This window comes from Urocitellus parryii, chromosome 11, assembly GCF_045843805.1.
Source record: "Urocitellus parryii isolate mUroPar1 chromosome 11, mUroPar1.hap1, whole genome shotgun sequence".
Taxonomy (NCBI): domain Eukaryota; kingdom Metazoa; phylum Chordata; class Mammalia; order Rodentia; family Sciuridae; genus Urocitellus; species Urocitellus parryii.
The window spans coordinates 22,948,748-22,971,807 of record NC_135541.1 but is presented as its reverse complement, the minus strand read 5'-3'; the positions used below and the strand labels follow the sequence as shown (position 1 = coordinate 22,971,807).

Here is a 23,060-nt window from a genome sequence, read left to right as displayed (position 1 = left end):
ATAACGGAGCAACAAAAAGCCTTGGAAAGTGAAAAAACTCAGAAGTTTGCTCCCCCCCCCCCAAGAGTAGAAACAGCTTTATTGATTATAATGAATTTCAAACGTAGAAACAGAAATAATAACAGTGGCCAAAATTTACTAAGCCTTTAAAACTGTGCCAACAATTATATGCTGACAGTTAAGTTTTCGTTATGAAATATAAAGGGCTGGGGGTGTAACTTGGAGGTGGAGCGCCAAGGTCTACCCATGAAGTAGTCACAAGTTTGCTTTTGAAACTTAAAATTCCCGCCTCCCGAGATGGGCCAATTGCGGTCCCGCCCAAGAAGGAATCGTCACGTGCTCAGCTTCTCCGCCGCGAGGGCTTCTGGGAGAGTGCGTACCCGGAAGCGGAAGTTCGGTGGCCAAATTCGTCATTTCCTTCAGGGAGAAGAGCTTAACGGACCTATTTTTTCTTTCGCTCAACCAAACTCGCAGAATGAAGGAGATGAAGAGCGAGAGGGAGCGAGGAAGCCGGCGAAGGCACCGGGATGGGGACGTGGTGGCGGCAGCGACGGTGGTGGTGAAGCAGGAGCGCCTCAGCCCGGAAGCCGCGCCTCCAATCCACCGCCGTTCGGACTTCTCCGGCGGCAGCCCGTCCCCGCCGCCCGGCGAGGCCGGCCGCCCCGGCCACCGTGGGAACCGAGCCCGAGGAGTTAGCCGGTACGTGGGAAGCAGCCCGAGTGGACCTTAGGTCGAGCTGATGGAGAAAGGAAGGCAGAGCTAACGTCAGAAATAGGCCTCGAATGCCGAGCGCAGCGGCCTGGGCTTAATGCTGAGACGTTGGGAGTGACCCCAAGGTGCCCGTATTAAAGAATGTTTACTCCAGCACCGGTCACTTGCATTGTAGCTGGATGTTGAGAGTCCAAAGTTTATTACGGGCAGGATCCCGCCCCTTCATTCTTGTGTCCCCAGCACTTAGTACAGTACGGCCCAGCGGGTAGCACTGGTCGTCCGAGTTGAATGTCTCCCCATCTGCACAAGAATGGAGTGCAGGTGGTGTCTTTCCAGTTACCTGCCCCAAAAGATTGATAGGATTGATCCAGAATCTTGGCAGGGGAAACAACATGGGCAAAGAACTTAAAGTAGAATTGTCATTGTCTTAGAAGCTAGGGGGAAAAATGTATTTGGAGTCTAGTGATTGAAGCAGATAGAGTGTTAAGGAGGAGGCAGAGCACAGGACTTGTGATTATTGGGGAAGGCAGGGTGTTGGTGGTGAGGAAAAAAACAGAGAGGCCAAGAGCAGCTTCTGGATGGTGGTACCAATTAGAGAGATGACACAGACTCTGAGAAGAAAGGTTTTTGAGGGTTGAGAACCAAGAGTTATGTTACCCAAGTGAGAAAGTTCAGTAGACAGTTTGTTATATATGAGTGTCTGGAACTCAAGGGAGATATCAGGGCTGGGAAAATGAAGCCTCTGACTCCATTGGAGCTCAGCAGAGATCTTCACAAATGTGATGTTTGTGTTTAGTTGGTAAGCCTGATATTTAAAGCTAACTTATGTGGGGGAAGGGAAATTGAGATAAAATCCTGTGTACCATGCTCTGAAAAGGTCCCCAGCCAAAAAGAAAAACAAGACTTCAGGGAGAAGAAGCAAGTCTCCTCGGAATAAGAGAAGCCGAAGTCCTCATCACTCAACAGTCAAAGTGAAGCAGGTAAGTGGATTGGGTGTTTTGATAATTTGTCCAAATCTAGAGTCACATCACTTGCCATCTAGCTAAAGTGTATATGTGTGTGTTCTGCAGTGGGCTTCTAAAAGCTGGGTGTGTTTGCTTTTTTTTTTTTCTGCTTGTTTTTTTAAATTAGCTTTTTGTTTTGAGTAATTGTTCATTTACATGTGTTGGTTATATTTGTCACAATTAATAGAAAGGTGTACTCTATCTTGTTTTTGCTAATAGTAAAATCTTTCAGAGCTATAGTGCAGTATCACAATTGGAATTTTGTTGATACAGTCAAGATACAGCATGTTTCTATCACCCTGATATTGTCCTTTTGTAACCACACCCATTTCTTTCACAGTTTTATCTTTATTTAACTCCAGGAGGCTTCTAATCTCTTCTGGAGGCTGCTAATCTGTTTTCCATTTCTATACTTTCGTTATTTCAAGAGTGTTACATAGGAGCTGGGGCTATGCGCGAGCGTGTGTGTGTCAGTCACTAGGTTCAATTCTCAGCACCACATAAAAATAAATAAATATGGGGCTGGGGATGTGGCTCAAGCGGTAGCGCGCTCGCCTGGCATGCATGCAGCCCGGGTTTGATCCTCAGCCCACATATAAACAAAGATGTTGTGTCCGCCAAAAACTAAAAAATAAATATTAAAAATTCAAAAATAAATAAATAAAGATATTGTGTCCATCTACAACTAAAAAATATTTTTTAAAAAAGAGAGTGTTACATAGATAGAATCATATGGTATGTGACCTTTGAGATTAGATTTTTTTCATTCAACAAAGTTCTTTGGATTTCATTCAGGTTGTTGCATCCATCAGTAGTTTCTTCATTCCTTTTTACTGATGAACAGTGTTCAGTGGTATGGATTTAGCCATTTGCCTGTTAAAAAAACAGGTGCTTTTCATTTTGGGGCTGTTGAACACATAGCTGCTGTCTGATCATTTGTGTATAGGTTTTTCTGGGAACATTTCATTTCTCTGGATTAAATGCCTACAAGTGAATTGCTGAATTGAATGGTAGTTGCATTTTTAATTTCTTAAGAATTGCCAAATAGTTTTTCTGGAGTGATTATTAATTTGCCAAGGCTGCCATAAAAATATCATAGACTAGGTGGCTTAAATAATGGATTTATTTTCTCATTGTTCTGCAAGCCAGAAGTCCTAGATTAAGGTCAGCAGATTTAGTTTATTCTGAGACTTTTCTCCTTGGTTTACAGATGGCTGCCTTCTTGATGTGTCCTCACACAACCTTTCTTCTGCACAGACTTACCTGTTGTCTGTTTTTTTTTTTTTTTTCTTTGTGTGTGTGTGCGTTGCTGGGGATTGAACCCAGGGTCTTGTGCCTGGGAGGCAAGCACTCTACCAACTGAGGTATATCTCCAGCCCATGTTGTCTATCCTTAAAAAGGACACCAGCCATATTGGATCAGGGACCCACCTGATCCAATTTTATAGCCACGCCTACTGTTTAACCACACCCACTTTCACAGTTTTATCTTTATTTAACTCATGGAGTTAAATAGTTTGTTAATTATTATGAAATACAGTTTAACTTAATCATGTATTTCCAGGCCTCATCTTCAAAAAATGGTTACAATCTGAGTATTGTGGTCTTGGAACTTTAATATATTAATTTTGTGGCTGTACCATTTTACATTCCCACCAGCAATGTATGAGTGATCCAATTTCTCTGCCCATGCCCCCTTTTTAGGGGCAGTTCTGGGGTTGAATCCAGGGCCTTGTTCAAGCGAGGCAAGTATTCTACCACTGAGCTACATGAATTTTTGAGACAGGATCTCAGCAAGTTGCCCAGGCTAGCCTTGAACATGGAGTCAATCTCCTGAATAGCAGTCATAACTTTTTGCCTAACTCTAGATCCTGAAGATTTCCTACTATATATTTTTTCTTTTTCTTTTTTTTAAGACATACTAGAAACAGATTTATCAAAAATAAAAACAGGGGCTGGGGACTTGGCTCAAGTGGTAGCGCGCTCGCCTGGCATGAGTGCAGCCCAGGTTCGATCCTCAGCATCACATACAAAGATGTTGTGTCCACTGGAAAAAAAAAAACTAAAAAATAAATAAAATTCTCTCTCTCTCTCAAAAAAAAAAAAGTTAAAAAAAGTGATTCTTTTATACAACTACACACATGTAGAAAAACAGATTTTGAAAACTGAGAAGCAAATAAAAACTGACCATAAAGGAATAAGCGCATCAACCCACAAAGACAGTAGCAGTAAAATAGACATATCTTTATAATTTACAGTTTCTGCTTTAAGTATTATTAAGGAACTAAAGGTAATAAATAATAACTCAGCATTTTCTTCCAAGGGAGGCTACATTTTAAGACAGTGGCACTTTTTCCAACACACATGATAGTGTTTATCACTAAGAGGTCCTCATTAAATAACTTTTAAAGAATGTACTTTCTGGAATGGGAAATTGAAGCTACCACAAAAGGATGACATGCAAGAAGAATTGTTGTCCAACTATCTGAGTTTACAATATAAGGCCATAAATATTCTCTGGATACTTGGTGTACTTGCAACAACCCAATAACCAGCTGCCCTGAAAAGCAATGTAAGCCTGCAACATAAAGTTAGATGTCATGGAGAAAGACCATCCATGACAGCTTTTGATTAGGAGCAACATTACCACTTAGATGATTGAAAAATCCATCAGACATATTTGCTATTTAATATAAATGCAGCAATACCACCACTGAGACCCCTAAAGTATGAGTTGTCTTCAAAGCTTATCAAGGCTAAGGGTGTCATTTATTGGACTTCAAATAAGGAATAGGAGATAATATTCAAGTTTTAAACAGAAGGTATTGTGGACAATAGAACTTAAATTCTATTTTTTTTCTTTTCAAATTTCCTACATAATTGTGAGAAAATGAAAGCAATTCTCTTCTAAAGTATAATTTTTTAAAGTACTGCAAATATTTAAATTTTCTCATAAATAAATAAACCAATGATTAAATATTCACATCTTATAAGTTTTTTGCATTGCTGGTGGGATAATAATAAAATTATTTTTCAATAATAAAATTAATTTTCTGGATATATTTCCTCTGAGTATTTGAAATATTATTAAAATTATAATTTTAAGCAATTTCTTTTAGCAGGTCCTGAACACAGGCACTAACTAGATGTTTTTTCTTAAAATTCTATATTTAAGTCCATTGAGGCAGGGTCTTGCTGAGTTGCCCAAGCTGGCCTCAAATTTGTAATTTTCCTGCCTCTGACTCCCCACCCAGTTGCTGCGATTACAGGTATATGCCACCACACCTGGTTTAAAATAATATATATATATATATATATATATATATTTTTTTTTTTTTTTTTTTTTAAAGGAAGTCTTAGGGGCTGGGAATATAGCTCAGTTGGTAGAGCGCTTGCCTCGCATGCACAAAGCCCAGGGTTTGATCTCCAGCACCCCATAAAAAAGCTAAAAAGGAATTTTTTTTTTTTTTTTAAATAACTGCCTCAGCTTCCTGAGCCACTGGGTTACAGGTGTGAACCACTGCACCCGGAATAACTTTATTTTTTAAAAAAATTATTCTTATGTGGTGCTGAGGATCAAACCCAGTGCCTTACATGTGCAGGGCAAGTGCTTTACCACTGAGCAACAACCCTAGTCCAATTTTTTTTTTTTTAATTTTAGTTGTAGATGGACACAGTACCTTTATTTATTTTTATGTGGTGCTGAGGGATTGAACTCTGTGCCTTACGTGTGCTAGGCAAGTGCTGTACCACTGAGCTACAACCCCATCCCCTATAGTAATATTCTTGATGGGAGAGAATGAGATCAAGCTCCCAGGTATAGGAATTAGTTTTAGATAACAGCACAGATAGTTCATTTTTGGTCCCAGGAATGGGGGGAGGGAAGATAGAATATATGTGTGTAGGTACTGTTGGATAGGTAGATGAGGGAAGATCTGACTCTCTAAGGAAGGGATGGGGAAGAGTTATTGGAGACTGAGGAGAGAGAAGGAGTGAAACAGTCATTAAAGGAAATTAATGGATTAGAAAAAGATAGGGTAGTTGCTGAACATCCTTAAAAGAGGCTTGAGTTGGGGGCAGGGAGCAAGATGTATGCATAAGTAAGCAGTCTTGCTTAACTCTGGTCTAGTTGATCATTCTTTCTGTTCTGGTTCTAGGAGGTGGCTCTGGAGAAGTCCTTATCACCTGATGGGGCAGTCTTCATTTTCTGGCTTTGTATGTTTGCCTGTCAGATTTGTGATCCTGAAAGGGGGCATTTTGGTTTCCATTATATGATTGCTCCTGCTTATTTGGGGGGCAGTCTTATCATGGGACAGTGTGTCTGCAAGGCTCCACTGTTCTTAGGAGGTGTAGAGGAATGAATGAGGACTTGTAGATGCTACTACAGGGGTCTGAAACAGCATGCTATATTGTCCCTATAAATCTTGCATCTGTCTTGAAGGAGGACAAGATAGGTAAGGTATAGGGATGATAAACCTTGTATTGTTAGTTTTGGATTGAACACTCCTTAAGTGTTTCGTATGCCTATGTGCAGAGCAGCAGGAAACTTACTCAAAGTTTAAATTAATAGAGGAGACAGATAATGAAGGTAAAGATTCCAGGCTTTATCCTGCTTTTAGTTACACATTGGGCATCTGCAAGCCTTAGAGTCTCTGCTTTTAGCAAAGGCAGCCTCTCTAAGTCACTCTTATATTGGGATCAGTCAGAGTGATTTTGATTTGATTTGATTTGATATTTTATTTGATTTTCAGCCATATTTATTTATTGGTGATGGTTGTGGTTTTGCCAAGAGAGTACAACAGAACAGCATGGGGACAAGAGATTTCAGTGTGCATGCAAGGGAGTGACCATACTGCTTGGCTGTGGAGCTTAATGGTAGGCTAGAAGAGAGTTTAGAGGTGGGAGACTTGTGCATAGGTGATAGAATCAAAGGATTGGCTTGCTGGGATAAGAGCCATTGGAGTTGGGATAAAATGTGAGCTGGAAAGAATAATGGTGGCCAGAAAGAAGGTTCCTTGACATTAAGATTATAGTGGGGTTCAAGTTGCTAGAAATGAAAAAGGTCTATTGACAAGAGAATAGGTGACTGAGGTGAAGGAGAGACAAATGGCATCCTTGGAAGAGAGGAACTCACTGCCTATGTGTTACCCAAGTCACAGAGGCTAATGTTGGAGAGGGTTAGAGTAGTGAGTGATAATCGTCTGTGAGATTCAGAACTGGGGGTTTGGGACAGGCGTGGTAGCACATGCCTGTAATCCAAGCTGCTCCGGAGGCTGAGTCAGGAGGAGCAAGTTCAAAAACCAGCCTCAGCAATGGTGAGGCACTTGGCAACTCAGTGAGACCCTGTTTCTAAATGAAATACAAAATAGGGCTGAGGATGTGGCTCGGTGGTTGAGTGTCCCTGAGTTCAATCCCCAGTACCAAAAGAAAGAAAGAAAAAACTGGGGTTTGGGGGTAGAGAGGAGGGTTTGGGTTGTGTATTACATTGGCAAGGAAGATACCTGACTTATATCCAGGCCCAGAGATGGTATAGGAAGGAGGAGGGGTTGGGTAGGGGGAACTACTGCCATTTGAGAGCTGTAGGGGAGCACTGTCCTTAGAGCTGAGGGAGGGTTCTCTTTGAGCAAAAGGTGAAAGGAACAGAGAAAACATTGAGAATGTAGGTTTTGCTGAGCTTTATGTTCTAGGGAGCATAGTGCAGTGCGGTGGTTTCAGGAGTTAAAAAAGGGTGGGATTTGAACAGAGTATTGGAAGTATAGAGCCTTGTGGGAATATAGAATGCAAGGAGGTGGGTATATATGTATAATAAGAATTATTAAAAAGAAAAAAGAAGAAGAATGCAAGGAGATGGGGTTGATGCTCTCTTTTTATTTTGTTTGTTTATTTTTATGTGGTGCTGAGGATCCAACCCAGTGCCTCACACATGCAAGGCAAGCGCTCTACCTCTGAGCTACAACCCTGGCCTGCATCCTAGCCCTTTTTATTTGTTAAGTCAAGGTCTTGCTAAATTGCTTAGGCCTTGCTAAGGCTGGCTTTGAACTTGAGATTCTCTTGCATTAGCCTCCTGAACCACTGGGATTACAGGCATGCACCACCATACCCAGCTAGTGACTGATACTTGTTAAAATCAGGGATAATGGGGTATTGGGGTGTGTTCCTGTAATCCCAGTGACTTGGGAGGCTGAGGTAGAAAGGTGGCAAGTTTGAGGTTAGCCTAAGCAATTTAGTGAGACCCTGTCTCAAAAAATTTAAAAAAGGGTTTGGGATACAGCTCATTTTTTAAAGTGTTCCTGGGATCAGTCCCCAGTACTAAAGGTGGCAAGTTTGAGGTTAGCCTAAGCAATTTAGTGAGACCCTGTCTCAAAAAATTAAAAAAACGGTTTGGGATGCAACTCATTTTTTAAAGTGTTCCTGGGATCAGTCCCCAGTACTACTACTACTACTACTACTACTACAACATCATCATCATCATCAATTAAATGATAAAGAACATAAAAGATTAGTTCTGGTGAACTCAAGGCAGGTACCACCTTGAATAATGTTTGCAGGTATGAGGGGGATCGGTGTTTGGGTATACCTCTGAATACTTATTTTTAGAGGCTAGGAAATCCAGAGAAACTTACTCTGAGCATTCAGGGTACATTTGATCCCTCTTTATGGTAGAGAGAAGGACTTGGGGTGGGGAGAGACCTTTTGCTGCAGTACTCAGAAGTTCCTCCTCACCCTCTCCTGAGGTCATAGCTTTGCTCACATTGTTCAGGGTTCTGTCCCTCTTGACTCTGGACATGTTTAACATCTGGGGAAACCAGGACATCAGAATGATTATGCCCATGCCTTCCCTACCCTCCTTGTTCCCTGATGATAGGGAGACTTCTTTTTATTCCTTTGCTTCCAAAAAACTCCCTGACCCCCAAAAAAGGGTCTTTTTGCTTTGATGTTTTGCAGTGTGGTTACCATGTACCTAAACAGCAATTTTTTTTCCCCCTTTTGGTACTGGGAATTAAACCCTGGGTGCTTTACCACTGAGCTATATTCACAGTCCTATTTATTTATTTATTATTTTGAGTCAGAGTCTTACTTAGTTGCTGAGGCTGATCTTGAACTTGTAATCCTTCCACCTCAGCTTCCCAGGTCATTGGGATTATAAACAGTATCACCATTCTAGAGGCAAATTTCTTTTTGTTTACCCACTTCAGGATTTTAAAAGCTCTGCTTGCTTCTTTTTCCTTTTTTTTTTTTTTCCTTTGGAGGTACAAGATTTTGAACATGTGTAGGCAAATGCTCTGCCACTGAGTTACATCCCCAGCCCTTATCTGGGTATTTTTGTTTAACTTTTTATTGAGAAAAATATAAAGCATATTTAATGAACCTTCATGTGTCTGTCACTTGGCTTAAATAATTATAAGTAGGGCTGGGGATGTGGCTCAAGCGGTAGCGCGCTTGCCTGGCATGTGTGCGGCCCGGGTTCGATCCTCAGCACCACGTACCAACAAAGATGTTGTGTCTGCCAAGAACTAAAAAATAAATATTAAAAAATTCTCTCTCTCTCTCCCTCTATAACTCTCTCTCTAAAAAAAAAAAAAGAATTAAAAAAAAAATAATAATTATAAGTAGTCAGCATACCATGTCTATTCCTATCCACTTCCTTCTTTGCCCTGGATTGATTGTTTTAAAGCAAGTTCTGGATGTACCATTCCATCTGTAAATATTTTAAGCACATGTCCCTAAAAGATGAGGATTTAAAAAAATAATAATGATAACCACAAATCCATTATCCCACCTAATGTTTTATTTTTCACTATTGGGGTTTGAACGCAGCAGTGCTGTACCACTGAGCTACAACCCCCACCCTGTTTTATTTTGGTTTGAGAAGAGGTCTTGCTAATTTGCCCACACTGGCCTCAAATTTGCAATCCTCCTGCATCAGCCACTTGAGTCACTGGGATTACAGATGTGTACCATTCTGCCCAGTTTAAGTATTCTAATTTTGGGAAAAATATAAAATTCACTCTTAACTTTTTAAAGTATCCAATTACTAGTATTAAATACATTCCTATTGTTGTGTAGCCATCAGCATCATCCTTCTCTAGAACTCTTTTTCATCTTGTAAAACTCTGTACCAACTAAACAATAATTCCTCTCTCTTCCCAGCCCCTGGTAACCACCATTCTACTTTCTGTCTTTATAAATGTAACTACTTCAGGCAACTCTCATAAGGAGACTGATGTATTATTTGTCGTTCTGGGTCTGGCTTATTTTACTTAGAATAATATCCTCATGATTCGTCCATCTTATAGCATATGTCAGAATTTCCTTTTTAAGGTTAAATAATCTTACATTGTGTGTATATACCACATTTTGTTTGACCATTCATCTATGGATGGTGTGGGTTACTTTTACCTTTAGGGTATTGTGAATTATGTTGCTGAAATCAAAAGGATTGAACCACATGTACAAATAACATTATTTTTTTGTACCCCCTGGTTCAATCCTTTTGAACTCAGAGGCACTCTACCACTGAGCCACATCCCTAGCCATGTTTTTATTTTATTTAGAGACGGCGTCTCACTGAGTTGCTTAGCACCTTGCTTTTGCTGAGGCTGGCTATGAACTCGTGATCCTCCTGCCTCAGCCTTCCAAGCTGCTGGGATTACAGACGTGCCCCACCACGCCTACCTACCAATAATTGTTTGAGATCCTGTTTTCTTTTTTTTTTTTTTAATACCGGCGATTGAACCCAGGGGTGCTTAACCACTGAGCCATATCCTCAGCACTTTTTTATTTTTGGTTAACAAGACAGGGTCTTGTTAAGTTGCTTAGGGCCTCCCTAAATTGCTGAGGCTGGCTTTGAATTTGAGATCATCCTGCCTCAGCCTCCTGAGTTGCTGGGAATACAGGCATGCACCACCCTGCCCAGATCATTTCTTTTCTACATACCCAGAAATGAAATTACTGAATCATATAATGGTTTTTAAATTTTTTGCAGACCACCATTTTGTTTGGCTATACCATTTTACATTCCTCTCAGTAGTACATAAGGGTTCCAGTCTTTCTGTGTTTTTACCAATAGTTGTTATTTTCTGGTTCTCCTCAACCTCCATCCCTGTGCTGGGATTGAACCTAGGGCTTTCTGGCTGTTTAAAAATTGTTAACTTTAATCACTTGTAATTCCTCCCTACCTCCCTTTTTTCCTTCTTTCCCATGTTGGGGAAAAAACACCAAACTCAAGGCCTCACGCATGCTAGGCAAGTGCTCTACCACTGAGCTACATCCCTAACTGTTTTTATTTTATTTTGAGACAGGGTCTAGCTGAGTTGCTTAGGCTGGTCTCAAACTTGTAAAACTCTTGCCTCAGCCTCCTGAGTTCTGGGATTACAGGCATGTGCCACCATGCCCAACTGCAAACATTTTTATACATAAATATGCTTTATATTCTATATCTTACTAGTACAATGTCTGAAGTCCTTGGGGATTTAAATCTATAGGAGTTGTTTCTGTTGTTCCTCATAAACATAGGCTTGTTTCTTTGTGTGTCTAGTGCTTTTTAATTTTTGAGCTTATGTTTAGTTGATCCCCCTCCCAAAGATTTTCCCTTGCTTTCTGTGAGTTTAACAATGTTTTATCTGGTATTTAGTTGAATTGTAGTGGGAATACCCCTCTAAGTATCTTACCTGATGAGTGGAGATTTTTCTATATATTGTGAAACTTATCCCCTTCTCTTTTATTTTAGGTATACTCTTTTGGGGGTGGGGAGGGTATTGGGGATTGAACCCAGGGGCTCTTAACCACTGAGCCACATCCCCAGTCCTCCTTTTTTTTTTTTTACACAGGTCTTGCTAAGTTGCTGAGGCTGGCTTTGAACTTGGGATCTTTCTATTTCAACCTCCCAAGCTATCTCCTTTTTTTTTTAAATAACTCTGAAGTAACCCTTTGTATGAATATATAGTCAATTTATTTAACCATTTTATTATTGTCTTCAGTTTTTATTACTACAAATAAGATTGCAGTAAGCATCCTTACATATTTATCTTTGTGCATTTTTGCCTGGTATTTCTATAAAATAGATTCCTGTGAGTTGGATTACTGGTTGGTGAAATCAATATTGAATACTGCAGTATTGCCCTAAGTAGGCTATACCAGTTTGCATTTGCAGTAGCAGTGACTGAGGATATCCCATTTTCTTTTTTTGTCACTAGCTATTATCTTTTTATGATCTTTTTAAATGAGCTTTTTAATTTTGCTGATCTAAGAAAATTCATATTATTTTTAGAACTTTTGTTGTTTGGTTATTAGTGAGGGTAAACATCTCTTTAAGAATTTATTAGACATTTCATCTGAAAATTGCTTTTTTTAATGCCCATTTTTCTATTGAACTTACTGTTTATTTTTAATTGTATATTAATATATGGGACCTGTGGTGAACATTTTCTGGCAGGCTGTTTTTCAACACTTGCTTTTCATGAAATTATGGTATGTTTATCCATTTTTTTTCAGGTCTTTAATACATTTTTATAGATTTCTTTTATCTTTCATGTTTCTTAAGCTTATTCTTCAATATTGAGTAATTTTTATTACTGCTGAAGTAGGATTTTTGAAAAATTAACTATTATGGTTTCATTTTTGGTAGAAGAGAAAGGTAGTGTTTTCTTTTTTGAATCTTGGATATGCTATTTAATTCTTTGTTCCATTTTCTGTATATGCTTCCCTGCAGGTTTGCCTGTAGTTAAGCATATTCTGAAAGGGAGGGTATTACTTTTTCTTCTCTGTATATGAATTAATCTCTTGATTTGGGGACTGTAGCCATGAATTTGTGCTGTTAGGGTTGTAGTTGAGCAGCAGCATGGCCTTGTGAGGGAACATATCCACCACACTGACTGCCAAAATCCAGAGGACAAATGACTTTTTGAATGCAGCTTTTTAAAAAATAAATTGTGGACTGCCTTTGATTTATTGAGTCCTTTTGAATTTTAGGAGCGGGAGGATCATCCCCGGAGAGGACGGGAGGATCGGCAGCACCGTGAATCATCAGAACAGGAACACAGGAGAGCTAGGAACAGTGACCGAGACAGACACCGGGGCCATTCCCGCCAAAGGAGAAGTTCTGATGAGAGGCCTGGGAGCGGGCAGGCCTCTGGACGGGATCGAGACAGCCAAAACCTGCAGGCTCAGGAGGAAGAGCGGGAGTTTTATAATGCCAGGCGCCGGGAGCATCGCCAGAAGAATGAAATCAGTGGCAGTGCTAATGAGGCTCAGGAGGTGATTCCTCGACCTGGTGGCAATAATAAAGACAAAGAGGTGCCTGCTAAAGAAAAACCAAGCTTTGAACTTTCTGGTGCACTTCTTGAGGACACCAACACTTTCCGGGGTGTAGTCATTAAATACAGTGAGCCCCCAGAAGCTCGTATCCCCAAAAAACGATGGCGTCTCTACCCCTTTAAAAATGATGAGGTACTTCCAGTCATGTATATCCATCGACAGAGTGCCTACCTTTTGGGTCGACATCGCCGCATTGCAGACATTCCAATTGATCATCCCTCGTGTTCAAAGCAACATGCAGTCTTTCAGTATCGGTAGGTATGCCTTCAGAGGAAGAACCTGAAATGCCAGCAGAAGCCAAATAGCTTCCTTAGTTAGGATTACTAAGATTTGCATCATGTATTTGCAGAAAAATCCAGTACCCGTCGTGTCTAATATTAAATACCTTTCCCCCTTGCATCCTGCCATGCTGGGAATAGACCTAGGGCCCCATGCATGCTAGGCAAGTGCTCTACCACTGAGCTGCGTCCCCAGCCCTAATGTTAATTTTAAAGAGTACTGTAAATCTAAATGCACATTTACTAATTGCTTATATGTGTAGAAGAGCTTGATCCTGGTATCAGAAACCCAGATTTAAAATTCTGTCATTGCCAGTTACAAGTATTTGACCCTGGGCAAGCTTCTCTCAGGGCCTGTTTCCATCTTCCCTACAGGGCTGTTATGAGGTTTAAATGGAAATATACCAAAAAATGCCTGGCATATATGTTACCTAAATCTGCATAGCTTGCATAGTATATCTGTGACCATTTGATTCTCAGAACAATCCTGTGAGAAAGATAGGATCAGTATTAATATCTCCATCTGACAGATGAGAAAACTAAAGCTCAGCAAAGCCAGGTGACTTCCTAATAAATAATTGCCATAATAGAACTCTGGCTCAAGTTTGGCTCCCTTGACTTTGAAGTCCAAGGCCATGGTTTTCTCCATTTGGAATGAAGCTAAAACATCAAAATATAGGTTTAAGAAGCATTTTATTGATTAGAAACAACAGGGGAAAAATTTTCTTTTTCATGGCAAAAGACTTGAATTCTGCATTTCAAACTTTTGATCTACCCCCCAAGAATGAACCCAAATGTACATTCTTACCTTGGTACTAAGTATATTTAAGCTGCTCCCAATTTCCCTATCCAAGGCAATGCTTTCCCCCTTAGTTTCCTAAAGTTTTAACTTGAATCATGTTTCAGCCAATTTATTGACATCATTAGCTCTAGAGAAGGCTAGATGATCCGAGGCAGGATTTTCCTCATAGGCTGTCTCCTTTCTCTCTTGCTAGGCTTGTGGAATACACCCGTGCTGATGGCACAGTTGGCCGAAGGGTGAAGCCCTACATCATTGACCTTGGCTCAGGCAATGGAACCTTCTTGAACAACAAGCGCATTGAGCCACAGAGATATTATGAACTGAAAGAAAAGGATGTGCTTAAATTTGGATTCAGCAGCAGAGAGTATGTCTTGCTTCATGAGTCATCAGATACCTCTGAACTAGACAGAAAGGAAGATGAGGATGACGAGGAGGAGGAGGAAATAGTGTCTGACAGCTAGCAAACTTAACCAAACCATTGAGACATTTTTCCTTCTTGGAAGACTTTAGGATTGCCTCAAAGAGCACGGTGGTGCTCTCTGTAATGCCTTTTATTGCCTTAAGTCTTTCCTGTGTTGCTGACCAGCTTATTTTACAGTGTAAGAACACTGACTTAGATTTTGTTGAACTTTTTCCTGTGGCACATCAGCCACGTGTCTGTGCCATTTGTTTTCAGAAGAGTCTCACCGATTACAACACGTCGTTTTAGTAGAAGCATTGTGGCTTTAGTTGGTGCTTTCAGAACTGCTGCCTAGGAAACTAACCCTTATTTGAAGGGGAGTCATGGCTTGTTCTCTTTGTATAGTTACTTTATTATTTATTTAGTTGTTAAGCTTTGTGGATCAGGAGTTTTTGTTTGGGGGCAAACCTCTAAACAGAATCTTAATAAGCTTTGGTTGTCACCAAAACAGCCTCCACCAAAGCTTTGACCTGGTTGAGCTCTTGAGTCATAGAAGTTGATTTTGCACTTAGCTTTTTTGGGGGGTGGGAGAGGAGGGGGTTTACCGTGTGACCTCATTAGTGACTGTTTAACTTAAACAGATGCTTTATGGCACCTGCTTAAGTACATGACTGTACAGGAAGATCATGGCTACTACCAACGGGTGCTGATTTAATATCATGAGAGGCTGAAATGCATTGTGGATCTGTTTCTTAAGAGAAAATTCCTGATTTCTTTATAGAACATGTATATAACAATTTTGATCATCTTGTCTGTTCTAAAGTTTGCCTTTTTGTTCAAATGTTATTTCCCCTTTTTTTTCCCCTTTGAGTAATAACACTGTTGCTAATGTGGCAGGATCCTTATTCTAACAACATGTATATATGTCTAAAGGAGATTGTGTAGCTTACATGTTTCTACACATTTCATCCTTAAAAAAATTGTTCAAAGGTTGTATTTACCATCCAAGTCTGGAAATCAAGGGGACTGTCCAGTTTCCAAATTTTCTACCAGAGGACTATGTGTAAGTAGGAAAAAAGTCTTTTAACTACTTACATATAGTTTGTGTGTGTGTGTGTGTGTGTGTGTATGTGTGTATGTATGTATATACATATATATATACATATATATATATATATATACAAATTGTGTTAAAGAGCTGTGTACCAATTTTCATAAGACAATGTTTTGTGATATAAATGTAATACCACATGATAGGCAAAGGCCTCCCTGCATTTGAAGAGCAGGTTTTTGTTTATATGTATTTTTGGGATAAAAAATAAAATTTGTAAATATAGCCACATTTCAAAGGGTAATACTTTCCTAGCATAGAGGGCTGTGTGTATATAGGTATGTTTGCTGCTGAAGGAGTCTTTGTATCCAGTGTTTTTAAGGTAAAAATAGGTAGTCTTGTTGAGTGCCACTGAGAGAGACCAGGAACTAGTGAAGAGAGGACCTACATCTGCCCTGGAATCCAGTCTTCAGATCACAGTGAGTGAATATTGGTTACCTTGAAGCAACGGTGCTTTTCTGAACTGGCAGTGAAGGGTTTTTGCATCCTAGAGTATTCAGAACTTAAGGCAGGTTAGGTGTAATTGGCCTTTCACACAGTGAAACACCATCTCTACCATTTCGTCCTCACGTGGTAGGGGTGCTGGGCAAAAGGAGATACAGCTCACTCAGTGCTGCTCTTGACTCTCCTAGGTTGAAACTTAGGCTGCTGTTGAGTTAGATTCTCTTCTTTTCCACTGTTTTTACATTATGGTATCACATATGCAGGTGTACTCAGGGGTAAAGTTTGGCTAGAGCAGGGAGGGGCAGCTCTGACTAGTGTTTATTCAAAAGAAATTGAAAGATTCCCTTTGAAGAGTGACCACTTAATAAGGCCAATTAGATGAAAGGTAAGATTAAGGAAAACTACAGCAACCAAGGGAATGACAATTGCTACTTCACATCCCATGTGTTTTACACTGGCCCCTACAATTGCTACTTAGTGCCATATGTCAGGTAATACATATGTGCATGTCTTAAAAGTAGATTCTGTTTTGATTAATTTTTCTCTTGGGGCTGGAATTGTGGCTCAGCGGTAGAGCGCACGCCTAGCATGGGCGGGACCGGAGTTTGATCCTCAGCACCACATAAAAATAAAAGCATTGTGTTGTGTCCATCTACACCTAAAAAGTAAATATTAAAAAAACTTTTTTTCCTCTTGACCCAGATAGGTTTTCTTTCTGGGATTAGGTAGTAGTCTGATAATCTTACTCCAGGGCCCCTTTATTTGGTGTTTATTGCTAAAATTGCTCCTTGGTAGCCTTGAACTTGGCTTCAAAACACCTTCCTTGTGGGCACTGTGATAGGCTGCTTTGCCTGCATTATTTAAAAAGAGGTTCCAATTATATAGTGAACTTCTGCTTTAGTGGAGGAATAACTTCCTAAATTAAGGTATTTTTCCCTTCCTTGCTGAACGTGGTGGCTCATACCTGAAAATACCAGTGACTAGGGAGGCTGAGGCAGGAAGTTTGTAAGTTTGAGGAAAGCCTCAGCAATTTTTCAAGGCCCCAAGCAATTTAGTGAGACCCTGTCTCAAAATAAAAAAGGGGTAGGGATATAGCTCAGAGATAAAGTGTCCCTGGTTTCACTCTCTATTTCTAAAGAAAAAGAAAGAAAAGAAAAACACTGTCTCCAGAACCTAGAAACTCCTGTTCATCGTGGCTATTTGCTGCTGCTTCATTCTTTCTCCTCTGGGGCTGGCTTTTCTGTGAATCATTGTTGTCAAAATCAAAGCTACATGCAAAACAGCCCTTTGCTTCTGAGCCCCTCCCCCAAGTCTTCTGTGGTCATCCGCAATTCTGTGGAGGTATGAGACAAAATCTTCAGATTTTCCCCATTGGGCCTCTTATTTTCTTTTCCTTTCTAGTACCTGGGATTGAGCCCAGGGGCCTCTACCACTGAGCTATGTCCATAGGATCTCACTCATTAAGTTGCTAAGGCTGGCCTAGAACTTAATACTACCTCAGCCCTCAAATTGCTGAGTTCATGGAAGTGTGCCACAGTGCCCAGCTCCCATCAGTCTTCTAGCAACTCTAACCCACTCACTCATTCTATTATTGACAAAGGATAGCTCATTAAGTGCCATTGGTGATGTAACTTTATATTACTTTATTGTGTGCTGGTGATGAGATGAAGCAGAAGTAACCAGGATAATGATAAACTTTTAAGAAAAATTTTTATTGTTTTGAGTGTGTTAGTATACAATAGCTTAGTTTTAAAGAACTTAGAACTTAAATATGTATTTCAGGTTGAGTATCCTTTGATATGCTGCACAGGTAGTTATATTTTTTAACATCCTTCCTGTTGTGAGAATGAGTTGTGGATCTGAGGAACAAAATGTCCTGTTAATTAGAGTCTAAATGTGGCACACAATGTCAGCAATGCCTATTTAAGAAATAATGTAATAATGTTCTGGTTATGTGAGTTTATATCAAGTGAAAAGGCTACTTGGTTTAAATTAAAATTATGGATCTTAAAGCTACAGTGTATTTATCAAATGGGAAACACTTTAAAAAGACAGTTGCTTAAAAACTCTTTTTGAGATTTCCCTTCCCCCACAAGCACATTTTATGGTGGCATGTCGATTTTTTTTTTTTTTTGAGACAGGGTCTCCCTAAATTGCTGTGTGTACCACTGTGCTTGGTGGTATTCCACAGTATGTTAATTTTAAAAATTTAAAAGGGCTGGGGATGTAGTTCAGTGGTAGAGCACTTGCCTAGCACTCCTAGCAAGGAGCCAGGGATAATATAACCCCCAAGGGCATGTATCCAGTGACCTACTTCCTCCAGCCACATCCTACTTGCCTACAGTTACCATCCATTAAAATTATTAATCCAGCTCTGTGTGGTGGCACATACCTTGATCTTCAGCACTGCAAAAATACGTAAAAAAAAAGTAAAAAGTGGTTTTTTCATTAAAAAAATAGAAGTGAATTTGTTTATACTGAGTGAATTTCCCATCAGCAGACGCATAGTGTGCTAGCAGTTGGTTTATCACTATGAGTCAGACATAGGGAGCAAAAATTTGAAGGTGAACTGCATCTTGTAGAAGAGATGATGTGTGGTTTGGATATGAGTTATTCCCTGAAAGCTTGTGTGCAGGGATGTTCAGAGGTGAAATCATTCAATTATGAGAGATAACTAATCAGTGGGTTAAACCATTTGCTGGATTAGTATATATGAATATATATTTTTGGTACGAGGGATGAACTCAGAGGCACTTAACCACTGAGCCACAATCCCAATCCTATTTTGTATTTTATGTAAAGATAGGGTCTCGCTGAGTTGCGTAGTGCCTCGCCATTGCTGAGGCTGGCTTTGAACTGGCAATCCTCTTGTCTCAGCCTCCCAAGCCGCTGGGATTACAAGCATGTGCCACCACACTGGGCTGGATTAATAATTTTAATGGATGGTAACTGTAGGCAAGTAGGATGTGGCTGGAGGAAGTAGGTCACTGGGTACATGCCTTTGGGGGTTATATTATCTCTGGCTCCTTGCTTGCAAGTTCTCTTTGCTTCCTAGCTGTCAAGAACTGATCAGCTTTCTTCTGCCACGCCCTCTCTACCATGATGCTTTGCCTCACCTATGGCCTAGGGCTATGCAGTGAACTGACCATAGACTGGACTAAAATAAACTTTTCTTCCTCTAAGTTGTTTTTGTCAGGTCTTTTGGTCACAGTGATTCAAAGCTGAACTAACAGATGGAATCTGAAATATGCATTAGAGGACAGGCTGATTTTGGACTACTGAAGAAGCCTGAACAGTCTAGGGAGCAACACCCACAGTGGGGGATTTTGGAAAGGATTCTATACATTGTTTGCCTCAAGTTCCATAATGATAGTGAGAAATCATGCAGTCCTGGTTCAAGTCATCTTTCCTCTGGACTGTTGGTTTCCAACTGCAGAACTTCATAAAAAGAAGACAGATGATTCATTAAGCTGCCCATTTCACAGGGATCTCAAGGAAATCAGATTAGATGGGACTTCTGGGGGTAGAGAAGTCACCCCCAAACTTGCATCACCAAGTCACAGCTGGAGCTACTTGGAAATGATCTTGTTGATTCATAAAAGTTTTCAGTAATTGAGTGTGGAAGAAGTGCTATCAATTGAGACTTTAATAATAAAGCTGGCTGGGATTGAGGAGCACTTTCTATGAATAAGTACAGAGCTAAGCATGGACTAACTCTCATATGTACTCTTAATTCATCTTCATAACTCAGATGAGGCAGACTTCAACCATAGTTCCATTTTGCAAATGGGAAAACTGAGGCATAGAAGGTTAAGGTCATACAATGGTAGGCAGTACTGGTATTATTCAAACACTCTTTTCTTTCTGAGATGGGCTTTTGGTATGTTTCCCAGCCTGCTCTTCAACTCCTGGGTTCAAATGAGTGAATCTCAGTATCCCAAGTAGCTAGACCTTTAGCGTTAAGATGTACAAAGGCTGGCCCTTGCAGAGCCATAGAGTCAGCCATATACATCAATAGATGGACGACACATTGGGGATTGTTTAAGTGAAAAGCTGGGGTTAAGGGAGCCTTATGAATAGAAGAATGAGGAGTTACACAGAACAAGCCAAGCAATGGCACTAGAAATGCTAAAGGAGGCTTTGGGAAAACTTGAAGTTCAGTTGGGGAATTGAGGTAGTGAGACTTCTGGTTTCTTTTCACAATGGAACTACATTATTTTGATGAACCCACCTGCAAAAACTTAAAGGTAGAATATGAACAGAAAAAGTTCTTGATGATTCCAAGAGCAGACAAATTAGTAAAAAGTTATCAGTCAAACTAGGCATGGTGATGCATATAATCTAGCAACTCAGGAGGCTGAGGCCAGACCCTGTCTCCAAAACAAAACAAAACAAAAAACAAAAAAACTGGGGATGTAGCTTAGTGGTAGAGTGCTTATCTAGCATGTGGGAAACCCTGGGTTTGATCCCTGGTAGCAAACACAAAGTTAACAGTCAAAAGTGAAGATAAAGCCAGGTGTAGTGGCCCATGTCTGTAATCCCAGCAACTCAGGAGGCTGAGGCAGGAGGATCACAAGTTTGAGGCCCTGTCTTTTTTAAGGGTTGGGGATGTGCCTTTTGGTTAAGCATACCTGTGTTTGATCCCCAGAACCAAAAAAGAAAAAAGAAAATAAAGATAAACAAGAATCCAGAAAGAAATGGAGTACGGATGCAATGTTGGAGATCACATTGAGGGTATGGTGTATGCTAGGTAAGTACTCAACCACTGAGCTACACTGCTGCTCAACCCTAGCCATGTAAACCACATTTGACCTAAAGGAAAACCATGTTTGATTCTAGCAAATCAGACTTCACATTGAGTGGGACAGAAATCAAAACCCAAAGTCCACATATAATGGGAAGTCTAATGTTTCATTTTTAAACAAAAACTGGCATACCATACACCTTTCAGAGTAAAAGAGTAGGTCAGGAATAAAATCTTCTTAAGGATTTACAACTCAGGAATTTAGGAATACTCAAGCTATGTTTCTGTATTGTTAGTGTCTTGGATATCTGATAGAAATAAATGAAATTACTTTCTAGAAGAATGGATTTTCTAATCTAATTATTTCTATATTCTTTCCCCAGAGACACAGTTATTTTTATTTTATTTTTTGGGGGGGTGGGGTATCGAGGATTGAACTTAGGGGCACTCAGCCACTGAGCCATATCTCCAGCCCTATTTTGTATTTTATTTAGAGACGGTCTCACTGAGTCCATTGCTGAGACTGTTTTGAACTCTCGATCCTCCTGCCTCAGCCTCCCAAGCAGCTGGGATTACACATGTGAGCCACCATGCCCAGCTCACAGTTATATTTCTTAAAACACAGGAAAACATGCCACCATAATCCCAGGTAGTTGGTAGGCTGAGGCAGGAGGATCTCAAATGTGAGGCCAGCCTGGGCAACTTAACCAGACCCTGCCACAAAAAGGGCTGGGGATGTGGCTCAGTGGTAGAGGGCTTGCCTAGCATATGTGAGGTCATGGGTTCAATCTGCAGTACCCCACAAAGAAAAATCTGTAACCCATTGTATCAACAGGCTACAGAAGAAAAATAACATGATCATGCCAACTGATTCAGGAAAAAAAAACCTTGATAATATTCAATGGTAATTCGTGATTCCAGGCATATAGAACTTTCTGGCCTTGATAAAGAGCATCTACAAAACCTAAACAGCTAACATACTTCATGGTGAAAAACTGCTTTTCCCCTTTGAAAAAGAACAAGGCAAATATGTCCACCTTTATCACTCTTAGTACATATAAAAGTCCTCCTACTCAGCGTAATAAGGCAGAAAGGAAAATAAAGAGCATTCAGACTGGAAAGGGAAAAAAAAATCAACTTCCTATTTGCAGATGAAATGACTCTACAGGGAAAAAAAAAATGCCAAGGAACAAACACACAACACACACACACACATACACTACAGAATTAATAAGGGAGACCAGCAAGATGCCAGGTTGTATTGTACTGACACAAAACAAATTATCCAGACTGTTATATCAGAGAGACAAAAAGAAAATGCAGACAGTTGGTTAAAAAAAAAAAAAATTCTTATGTCTGAATTACAGGGGAGATAAAAATGAATAGGCATTTGAAGAAAAATGACAGAATTTTCCAGGATTGATGAAAGATACCAACTTCAAGATTAAGGAAACCCGGGCCTCTCTCACTCTCTCTTTTAAAAAAAAAAAAAAAAAAAAAAAGATTAAGGAAACCCAAGAACTTCCATGCAAGGGAGGAAAATAGAATCCCACCTAGACCTGTTGCAAAATTGCAAAATATTCAGAACGGGGCTGGAGAAGTTAGATGGGGCCAACGTTAACAATATTGGACCTAATGATAAAAACTAATACATGATCCTTTTTATTTGCCAAGCCCCTTACATACATCAAGCGATTTATTCCTTACAGTATCATGTATGTTCTATAATAAGGGAGTTGAGATAAGTTTAGTCCTTGCCAAGGTGGCACAGTTTACGAATGTAGAGGAAAGATCTTGAACAAGGTAGTTCTGGCCCCCATTTGTGTTAAAAACCTTACCCAAGGGAGGGACATCACATTTGTTTTTGGAAGATCATCCTGGCACCACTCCGGATAAGGGACTGGATGGGGCCAAAGATAGAGGTGTGAGACTTTTGGAAAATGGGGGCCCAAATAGGGAGGGCCTGAATGAACTAAGGAAGTGATAAGAGGGGAAGACAAAAGTGAACGGGTTGCGAGGTCATCTGGGGTGCAGTCCACGGGACTCGGTTTTGGATGGATCTAAAGGGTGGATTGAGGATGGTACCCAAGTTCTGACGGGCAATTCCGAGAACAGAGAAAGGCATTCACCGAGGCGGGGCACACAGGATTCTTGGGAGGCTTAAGGAGCTTTTCGGCTTTGGCACGGTACAGGTGTGGCGTCCGCAGACCCCGGCCACAGAAGCCCCATTGGCCCCACGCGGCGAGCTGGG

The 23,060-nt window shown here is 40.3% G+C and overlaps 1 protein-coding gene across 1 annotated transcript; it reads left to right on the top strand.

Annotated features, from left to right (window-relative positions):
• The first annotated feature begins 433 nt into the window (after positions 1 to 433).
• On the top strand, positions 434 to 17,787 carry Snip1 (Smad nuclear interacting protein 1). The gene is made up of 4 exons (XM_026393432.2): positions 434 to 699; positions 1,589 to 1,691; positions 12,686 to 13,284; positions 14,304 to 17,787. The coding sequence occupies exons 1-4, from the start codon at positions 476 to 478 to the stop codon at positions 14,569 to 14,571; spliced, it is 1,194 nt and encodes a 397-aa protein (XP_026249217.2). The 5' UTR covers positions 434 to 475; the 3' UTR covers positions 14,572 to 17,787.
• The last annotated feature ends 5,273 nt before the right edge of the window (positions 17,788 to 23,060 follow it).

Coding starts and splice junctions, on each gene's coding strand:
- Snip1 (XM_026393432.2), top strand. CDS start 476: ATGAAGGAGATGAAGAGCGAGAGGGAGCGAGGAAGCCGGCGAAGGCAC. Junction 700..1,588: donor CGAGCCCGAGGAGTTAGCCG/GTACGTGGGAAG, acceptor TGCTCTGAAAAG/GTCCCCAGCCAAAAAGAAAA. Junction 1,692..12,685: donor CAACAGTCAAAGTGAAGCAG/GTAAGTGGATTG, acceptor TTTGAATTTTAG/GAGCGGGAGGATCATCCCCG.